The sequence below is a fragment of the Typopeltis vanoorti genome, chromosome 12 (genome assembly GCF_054136105.1).
Source record: "Typopeltis vanoorti isolate ZY-2024b chromosome 12, IOZ_Tvanoo_1.0, whole genome shotgun sequence".
Lineage (NCBI taxonomy): Eukaryota > Metazoa > Arthropoda > Arachnida > Uropygi > Thelyphonidae > Typopeltis > Typopeltis vanoorti.
Window position 1 is genome coordinate 17,751,237 of NC_143560.1, and position 10,897 is coordinate 17,762,133.

At 35.7% G+C, this 10,897-nt stretch overlaps 1 protein-coding gene across 1 annotated transcript; it reads left to right on the top strand.

The window, feature by feature from the left end:
- The first annotated feature begins 6,781 nt into the window (after positions 1–6,781).
- Clbn (Nuclear export mediator factor NEMF homolog Clbn) lies at positions 6,782–10,308 on the top strand. The gene has a single exon (XM_090401321.1). The coding sequence runs from the start codon at positions 6,857–6,859 to the stop codon at positions 9,905–9,907; it is 3,051 nt and encodes a 1,016-aa protein (XP_090257447.1). The 5' UTR covers positions 6,782–6,856; the 3' UTR covers positions 9,908–10,308.
- Positions 10,309–10,897: the final 589 nt, after the last annotated feature.

The window sequence follows — 10,897 nt, forward strand, 5'->3', positions numbered from 1 at the left end:
ATACCTTGGAATTTACCTCGATGCAGATATGAACTGGAATAGCCATATAAAACATATACACAACAAACTCCGAACAATAAGTGGCAAACTCTACAGATTAAAAGCCATAGTTCCCATACACCTAAAAACACTAATATACAAAGCACTATGCCAAAATATACTAAGATACGCGATAACAACGTATGCTTTCTGTGCACCCTACAAATTAAATAGATTAATGTCGCTACAGTACAAAATGACAAAACTGATCTTTTGGGAACAAAGAGAAAATCACGACCTTATAAACATTGCAATGGCAGAACACAAAATACTGACAGCAAAACATTATGTCACTATGCAGCCTTGCTAAAACATTATTTCGATGCCAACTACAGGACAGTTAGAAATACATACCGTATAACAAGACCTCAGACTACTAATTATATCACATATAAATACAATAATCACTACGGAAAGGCCACGCGAAACTTCTACATCCCAGACATGATAAACAAATTACCTTTTGAATACAGAAACCTTACAAACTACAATAGCCTGAAAAGAGCTCTATGGACATACTACGAACAAGAAACACGCACCCAAAATACCATACAAACTTAATGAAACACAATATACTCGCTCAGGCTTCCAGTTCAGCGACGCATCAGTACATTCCAATTTATTGTGGGGGGGATGCGCGCGAATTTCTCAATCATAGATTCCATAGCATCCTAACACAGCAAAAAAAAAAAATAATAATAATAATAATACATAATAACCAACTGGTGTCATCCTCAGATAAGCTTACATTTAAGCTTTGAGGATGAAAGGAAAAAAAATTAGTTCTCATCCAAGATGTATCATATGTAACGAAATGCATGTAATGTACGTATCACAAGAAAACCAATGTATGTATTATATGTAAACCAATGTACGTAATGTAAATATCACATGTAAACAAATGTAAAGTAATGTATCATATGTAAAGAAATGAATATAATGTATATAATAATTGTAACAAATGTATGTAATGTATATAATAACTGTAACAAATGTATGCAATTATTATTAAAAAAAAAAAAAATCAGCTAACGCCTTTTTATTCCCGTATATACGGGAGTAGGCGAGGCCAGTTAGCCCTATCTAACTTTTGGAGACTGAGTGGGCAATTCAATCTCCACTGGTACCCAATCAGAGACAGATGGCCCAAGGCTATCACTAATTAAGCGGTACGCAGTGAAGAGAGACGGCTCAAATGTGCCGCCATCTCGTGGTCTCTAACCCTAACACAATATATTTAATGTCTGAAATAATGTGGGTTCTACGGTCGATTTTCTTGAGTTTACAGGACGAAAAACCCGAGTTTCCGGGAGGAAAAACCTGCTTGCCCGTGCCAGAGATCGACTAACTCGGGAACCGGTCGAAAAAAGGCTTAGAAAAATTTCCTCTAGTCGCCGACTAGACTCGAAACCAAGACTTCCTTCGTGCGGCCTAGCGCGGTGGTGTGCAAACGCCACATCCACTGAGCTACACAGGCTCCGCAATTATTATTATTATTATTATTTTAACGGTGTCTCCATGGAGTCAAAAGACTGATCGCGGGAGATCCGACATTGACACACTAAACATTATTTACACAATACCTGTCATACCTCTCCTTAAATTCATTCACAGTTGAAGCATTCACAACCAGTTCTGGCAAAGCATTCCACCCATTCACAACCCTCCAAGTAAAAAATCTAGTCCTAACACCCTTGTTAACCACACTCTTACACAATCTCCAGGGATGGCCCCTCGTTCTCTCACATCCTGCATTGGTCTTAAGAATATCATCAGTATCAATCCTGTGAAATCCCTTTAACAATTTAAATACCTCTATCATATCTCCTCTCCTACGTCTATCAGCTAGTTTTTGGAGCCCACAGATCATCAATCTATCCTCATAGGGAACATCCCACAGACCTGCAACAATCTTTGTAACTCGCCTCTGAATCCTCTCTACCACTTCCGCATCACCAAGAAATCCTGGCGACCAGATCTGTGCACAATAGTCCAAATGCGGCTTTATTAATGCCTTATAGAGTGGAATAATAACTTCCTTATCCCTGCTTGTTAGTGTGTTCCTCAACAACCATGTAATTTGATGTGATGTTTTGGCAATCTTAGCAATATGCCCTTTAAACTTAAGTTCTCTGTCCACAATAACTCCCAAGTCTCTTGTCTCATCAACTTCCCGCAGTTCAGTTCCGTTAATATAGTAAACAGCATGCGATGTTATCCTCCCAAAGTGCATCACCTTACACTTAGCCACGTTGAACTGACAGCCATTTACCTCAGTCCATAGCGTCAGCCTATTTAAGTCATCCTGTAAAATATCCACATCATTTGAATTGATTATCGCTCTTCCCAATTTTGCATCATCAGCAAACAAGTGGATATTTCCATTCAAGGTATTTCCAATATCATTGATGTACAAATTAAACAATAGAGGACCAAGAACTGAACCCTGAGGTACACCACTAGTCACTTGCCTTTTCCTGGACTCAGCTCCTCCGTAAACCATTCTTTGATGTCTGTCCGCCAGCCATCCTTTAATCCAAATCACCATCTTCGGATCCAAACCCATTTGCTCTAATTTATGTAACAGAGTTCCATGTGGAATCCTGTCAAAAGCCTTTGCAAAGTCGAGCAGTATCACTGATTAAGGATTTCCTTTATCCAGTTCCACTGTTTCTTTATTATAGAACGTAAGCAAATTACTTAGGCAAGATCTACCTTTCACAAAATCATGTTTCCCCTTATAAAGTATCATATTGCTGTCCACCCTGTCCTGAATTCTAATTTTAACTAATTTCTCCAAAATCTTAACCACCACTCCAGATATACTGATTGGTCTATAATTGCAACATCAGTCTTAGAGCCTCCCTTGTGCAATGGAACTATTTTCCCCTCTTTCCACTCTATTGGCACTTTACCAGAACTGAGGCTTAAATTAAACATCCTGGTTAGAGGAATTGCTAATTCTCTTGCACATTCTCGTAACACATGGGCCGATATGCCATCTAACCCAATGGCAGTGTTAGCATTAAGGTTCTTTAATATATTAAGCACCTCAATTTCATCTATCTCTATACTCTCATCAGTCAATGGCACATCTGACACTGCACTATCACTACGAAGATGGTACACTTTTGCGAAATGATCACTAAGCAACTCAACTATTTGATTAGCTTCAGTAATTTCCTTACCATCAACACTTTTTAAAGTAATCTTTCCATGGATATTCTTCCTTTTACTAGCCACATAGCGAAAGAACTCTTTAGGATTTCTTTTGGATTCATCAGCTAGCTTCCTCTCATAATTAGCTTTGGCTTTCCTTATCATACATGGAAAGATTAGCACGATGAGTACTAATGAGCGTACCTTATATTGCTCATTGGAACGCTCATCACCTTTTTCTTTATATGTCTTCCACAACCTTTTCTTTATCTGCAACTCTTGTTTAATAGTATTAGTCATCCATTTTACTCCTACTTGATTTCTCCTTCTGACTCTGGGAATACAGTCTGATACAGCTTTCTTCAAATACTCCTTGAGAATCTCCCACACACCATCAACATCTCTCCCCTTGAATTTCTCATGCCATAATACAGCTGAAAGCTGACTTCTCAGCTTGCCATAATCACCAGCCTTGTAATTCCACATATACCCATTCTTAATAGAATATTCAGTACGTCTTTCAATCTCCCAGGTCAAGACCACATGATCACTTTCCCCAAGTGGAGACATTGTAACTAAATTACTTATTGATATGTTCTCCGATGTTATGACCAGATCTAACACTCTAGAATCTCTTGTCCCTTCCATCACATGCTGTCTCAGGTAATTATCTCTTAACAATTGTATAAACTCTATTTCCTTTGTTCCTTGTGAACATTCCGTCCCCCAATCTATGTCCCCAAAGTTAAAATCCCCCATAATAATTACTTGACCTTTACTCATCGTGCTAATTTGCCAATACATGCTATCTACATTCTCCCTTATTCCCCTTGGATTACAATGTAAAAAAAAAATTATCTTAAAAGTAAATCATGAGTTTACACCGTATGTTTGTGAAAATAAGGACACATAATATTCAGATTGCATATGTGTAAATACTGTTGTATATTCACACCTTTTCAAACTTGAAAAAAAAATAGTAAACCACAACATGTAATATTATACAACTTATGTAACTCTGAACAATATAATTGTAAATTATTATTATGATTGTTATATATAAAAAAAAAACTGTTCTCATCATTACAATTTAAATCTCATTATATGTAGCACAAAGTGCTGAACCGTGTAAAATAATATACTGAATAGATGATCATTGTACATATGTAAATATTTGAAAGAACAATAAAAAAAATAAAAAATAATAAAAAAATTATTATTATTATTATTATTATTATTATTATTATTATTATTATAAAAAAAAATCAGCAAACGCCTTTTATTCCCCTACAGGAAGTAGGTGCGGCTGTTTTCGTCCTATCTAACTTTTTGAGAACAAGGGGGAAATTCAATCTTTACCGGGAAGAAATCAGAGTTATCTGACCCAATACTTTCACTGAAATAAGCTGCATCTGGTGAAGAGAGGCGGCAGACAAATGCCACCATCTCATGTTCCCTAATCCTAACTTTATATTTTCTGGCTGACAATAGTGGGTTACGAGCGATAAATCCAGTTTTCTGGGAGGAAAAACACGCTTGCCTGTACCAAAGCTCGTTTAACTCCGGATTCGTCATAAAAAGGCTTAGTATATCTACTAAAATCACACTTTCGGATCGTCGAGTGTTGATATGAGGAAAGGCAAAAAAATCGACTTTCCTTGATTGAAACTTTCACTACCGATTTCTGAAATGACTTTGCAATCAGCGCCATTATCTAAACTTTTGGTTGGGGGGGGGGGCTGAAGAGCCACACAGAAGGATAACATCAGCAAGCATAACACCCAGAGTCGGGTGGAGTGGTGTAAATCTCGCTTCCATTGGATACTGGAATGATGAGTCTGATGCTGTTTTTCATAGTTCAGTTGATGGCGATTCTTAACATTATGGCCTTACATATTGGTCTCCTGTGAGCAATCGGAGCACCCATCTTGTGCAGAGCTTTTTCATTTGCAATTCTTCATGCGAAATATATCCTACACGTTCTTTTGAAATGCCTATATTCGCAGCAATTTCACGCACTTTGACTCACCGGGCCAATACCATATCGGGCACGTGATCAATGATTTATGGCGTTGTTACACTTTTTGGACATCCTTTACGTGGATCATCTTGAAGGCTGGTACGGCCACGTTTAAACTCGGCAGCCCATTTATTAATTGTCGGAAAAGAAGAAAAAGAGTGACCATAAACGTTTATGAACTTCGAATTTCTTTCGAATCTCTTTTATGAATTTCTTTTGGCGTTAAACATTCTTTTACAAAGAATTTTATAACCACACGAAACTCAATTTATCCAGTTCAAGGGATTCAGACAACACTTTTGCTTCAGTCAGCTGTATAAAACAAATTACTTGATACAATTACCTGCAATTTCACGTGGATGCTTGTGATAGATGTACCAACTTAGAAAAAGAAATCTTGCCGATAGTGTTCCATCTATGGTCGAGGGTGGGAACTTTTCGGACCTTTCTCTTCAACTTCCAAAGTGAATTTTACCTATATTCATCCTCTTTGCACCATATATCCCCAAAACTGGGTATTATACATACACTCAAGAAAAAGACGATCGCTATTATAAGAGATATAGACAAACTGAAGGAAGAATTACATTCTTCACTCAAATTATTTGTGAGCAACGGATATTCTAAGAAAATGGTATATAGAATGCTATTCACTGCTCCTGCTCCACAGCATAATCCTGACATTCTCTACAGAAGTTCTGTTTCCATCCCATATTCTAGTAGACTTTCTCTCAAGATTGGCAGATTTGCAATCTCCTCAAATCTCATGACATAAGAGTGGTTTTCAAGCCAATTTTGACTATACGAGGTTTATTACATTCACCTAAAGACTATAACCTCTTTAACAAATATTCTGGCATTGTCAATATTCCATGTTATGTGGCCTTTATTACATAGGACAGATATCTAGAAGCTTGGAAATCTGACAAAAAGTAAATTTTGGAGATGCCAGTAATAACAGAGAAGGCAGCTCGGGCATAGCTTTTCAAATCTCTCGCACACATCATAACATTGAATGGGATTAGAGCTAATTGCCTTACATTTTGGACAACTTCGCTGCCCGCAACATAAAATATGCTGTTTGCTCACAAGCCACATGTGATATTTGGAAATCGCTCCTTAGATCTTTTCGCACATCAGACTTTAGTTTGTCAGCCAACTATCGTGTACACATCACTCTGCAATAGGTGATACGTGGAAACTTCCACGTGGTTTCTGTTTTTAACTTGTTGTAAAGGTTCCCTCATGCTTCAGTATTTTACTAATTAGTCTTCCATCGTAATTTTTTTTTTTTTTTTTTGTTCATCCTAATCTTAACCCAGAAACCACAATATATGCGACAAAACTAGCCGGGTTCATTTAATTGTATTAGTACGCCCAAATATACCCAGTGTATTCCTTCTTATACTGTTAATTATCCGTTGAATTAATACTTAAAAAAAAAAAAAAAAAAAAAACTAAACTTATAGGATGTAATAGAATATATGTCCATCTATCGGAAAATTATTCGTGACACCTATCGGATTTCTTTCATAATTTTGTACTTGACGTGGTAGTGCTTACTGCATTGAACTTCTGTGGCGTGTTTTTGTTCCGCTTTCGTGAGTTGTATTTCATCAGCTAATAAATTTTGTGAACATGAAGACCAGGTTCAGTACCTTGGATCTAATTGCTGTTGTTGCAGAATTAAATAGAACAATCACAGGCATGAGAGTTTCACAGGTGTATGATGTTGATCATAAAGCATATCTATTTAAATTATCTCAGCAGGACAAAAAAGTTACTTTGTTAATTGAGTCAGGTATTAGAATTCACACCACTTGCTATGAATGGCCAAAGAATCCCGTTCCATCTGGTTTCTCAATGAAACTTAGGAAACACCTGAAAAACAAAAGATTAGAGAAGCTAACCCAAATGGGCATTGATCGCGTTATTGACATGCAGTTTGGAATCAATGAAGCTGCATATCACGTAATACTAGAATTGTACGACAAGGGCAATATTGTGCTAACAGACTGTGACTATATTATATTAAACGTTTTGCGGCCACGAGCAGTTACAGGTTCCGAAGATATAAAGTTTGTTGTACGTGAAAAGTATCCAATTGACTGTGCTCGCCAGGAAACGCTAGAATTAGATGAGGTGAAGTTGCGGGAAATTATCTCTAATAAAAAGAATCAGCCTTTGTCAAAAGTATTAAATTCTTATCTTTTATGTGGACCACAAATTATAGAACATGTATTGCTCGAATCGCAGATCTCACAGAATATAATGCAGAATATTGATGAGGACATGCCCAGCCTTTTGACGGCACTACACAAAATTAAAGCTATTTTCAAACGCACTTCAGATGAAACATGTAATGGATACATTATTCAGAAAGTAAATAACTCGAAGACCACAGATGGTAATAAAGAACTTGTAACTAATCTTGAATTTCACCCTATTCTCTTTCATCAACATGAAAAAATGCTATTTTCAGAGTTTCCCACATTTAATGATGCAGTAGATAATTTTTTTTCTAATCTTGAAAGTCAGAAAATAGACATAAAAGCATTACAGAAAGAAAAAGAAATTCTTAAAAAATTGGAAAATGTAAAGAAGGATCACGAACACCGTATTAGTTCTCTTCAGAAAAGTCAGACTGAAGATATGAGGAAAGCTCAATTAATTGAAATGAATCTGAGCTTAGTTGAAAATGCCCTGCTTATAATTCAGAGTGCTATTGCTAATCAGATTAGTTGGTCAGATATTTGGGATTTAATACAGGAAGCCCAGGAGCAAGGTGATCCAGTAGCAAAGGCTATAAAGAAGCTCAAGTTAGAAATTAATCATTTTACTATGCTTTTAGGGGACCCATATCCAAAATCAAGTGGTATTAGCAGTGAAGAAAGTAACAGTGACCATGATGAAATTTTACAGTTTCAGCTTGTCGATATTGATTTAAGCATTTCTGCCTATGCAAATGCTAGACGATATTATGATTTACGACGCCATGATATTAGGAAACAGCAAAAAACAATAGAATCAAGTCAAAAAGCTTATACATCTGCTGAGAAAAAAACACGACAAACTTTAAAAGAGGTTGCAACTGCAACTGCTATTTCAAAAGCAAGAAAGGTATTTTGGTTTGAAAAATTTCATTGGTTTATAAGTTCTGAAAATTATCTCATAATTGCTGGTAGAGATGTTCAGCAAAATGAACTTATTGTAAAACGATATATGAAATCTGGTGATATATATTTGCATGCAGATCTGTATGGTGCAAGCAGTGTTGTAATAAAAAATCCATCAAAAAATCCAGTCCCACCAAAAACATTAAATGAGGCAGGTACTATGGCTTTATGTTTTAGTGCAGCTTGGGATGCCAAAGTTGTAACTAGTGCATGGTGGGTTTACGATGATCAAGTTTCTAAGACTGCACCAACTGGAGAATATCTAACAACTGGTAGTTTCATGATTAGAGGTAAAAAAAATTATCTTCCTCCATCTCATTTAATAATGGGATTTACTTTTTTATTTAAACTAGATGAAGATAGTGTAGCTAATCATAAAGGTGAAAGAGAAGTTAAAAAGGATTCTGATGAATCATTTCCTGAACTGAAGTTTGAAAAATTGGACTCTTCAGAATCAGATGATGAAAGTGTGCAAAATCAAAGCGACATTCAGTTGTCCGAAGAGGACGAGGAAAGGAATGAAAGAATAGACAGAGAGAATCATGAAAATGAGGAGAGCACTGTATACACTGGCAAGCTAATAAATAAGAGTGAGGTATCAAGTGATGCAAGTGATACAAATGAACATACTGCAACTGATTCATCTACACATCACTGCAATTTAGAAATTAATGAGCATTTTCCAGACATTGAATTAGAACTTCCATGCTTTAAGGAAAATAATGCAGGAAACTTACTTAATCCTGTATATTCAAACAGTAAAGTCCCACATTCTTCAGCATTAAAAGTATCTAGAAGCAGAACACAGAGTGGTAGTACTGATTCAGATGGCAAATTGACAACAGTTAAATTAGCTGAACCAGAAAATCAGTTAAAGAGAGGTAAAAGATCAAAATTAAAAAAAATAAAGGGTAAGTATAAAAACCAGGATGAAGAAGAAAGAAAATTAAAGATGCAGATTTTAGCATCGGCAGGTAAAGAAAAGGAAGAAAGAAGCCAAAAGGGAAAAAAGAATAAAGATGACAAAAAGTGTTTAGCCAAATCCCAACCAAAAGTAAAAAATCCTGTAACTGTATTGTCACATATACATGTGGCTGTAAATAAGCAGGAAGCTAGAGATCAGACTATTTCTAATTCTAAAGTACAAGATAATAAAGAGGAGGATAATGAAGAATATAATGATACCGAAACACTCAGACCTGATGATACAGATGTTATTGATTCATTAACTGGTTCTCCTCTTCCTGAAGACACTTTGTTGTTTGCTCTGCCAATGTGTGCTCCATATGGAGCCATACAAAATTATAAATATAAAGTGAAGATATTACCAGGAAGTACAAAGCGAGGGAAGGCTGCAAAAACAGCTTTGCAGATGTTCTTAAATGACAAAATTACTACTTTACATGAAAAAGATTTATTAAGAAACTGTAAAGATCAGGACATATCCAGAAATCTACCTGGTAAAATAAAGATTGCTGCTCCAAATCTTCATAGACAAAAACTTAAAAGTTAAGTTTAGGTTTTTTTTTTATTGTTGTTGTTGTTGCTGTTTTAATTGTTATGTTTTGAATTATTTACTGACTTGCTCAGTAAAACAGTTTCTGATGTTAATATTGAATTATGAAATTGCCTCATATAGATATTTACAAACTTGTTGGAGATGAAATAATGACAAATATATGATTTTGTATTTGCTATCTTGATGAACTAATACTGTATTTAGAATATAATTCATAATAATTGAAACTTGAAATTTTATCTTAATCACTACTAAATAGTTCATTACATTTGATGTCTTATAAAATTTCTTTGCTGCTGCTTCTAAATGTTATGCTCACTCAGTGACTTAATGGCCAAGGAACTTGGTGTCATAATTAAATCTCTAATGGGGTGATTAACCCAATCTGCATAGTCTGTTATGTCTCTCAATTGATTTCTTTTATCAAAAATTAAATCTTTGCAGGTCCAAATCAGATTGGCCTACAGACCATGGTACAAAAAAGAAAGCAATGTGCATTGTCACAAAATAGAAGTAAAGTAATCATAAGATTCCAACCCTTTGCAAGTTGACTAACAAGTTTCATTAGAATTCTTAATAAGTGACATTTTATAGATACCATAATTACTTTTAGGTACCTAATCGCTTTAATTAAGTTAACTAAATTTTTGTCCCATTTCTTCCAGTCACTATTACTGAGTTTGCTTGCACTTTGTATGTGTGTGTGTATATATATATATATATATATATATATATATATATCCTGTCAGCTGCAGGATAAGTTTTATGTCTGCCTGGTTGGCTGAGTGGTTAGCATATCCCCTCTCCAGCCAAAAGGCTTTGGGTTTGAATCCCACCATGGGCATGGATGTTTGTGATTGTCTTTCACAGACAATCACAAACAAAAAAGAGTGCTAGATCTAGTAATTGCATCATAGAATTTGTCTGTAACCAATATGACCATGTTGCCACCAGTTGGTCTTGACCTGGGAGGTGGAATGTGTG

Excerpts from the sequence above, each read along its gene's own strand:
- Clbn (XM_090401321.1), top strand. The coding sequence starts at position 6,857 with ATGAAGACCAGGTTCAGTACCTTGGATCTAATTGCTGTTGTTGCAGAA.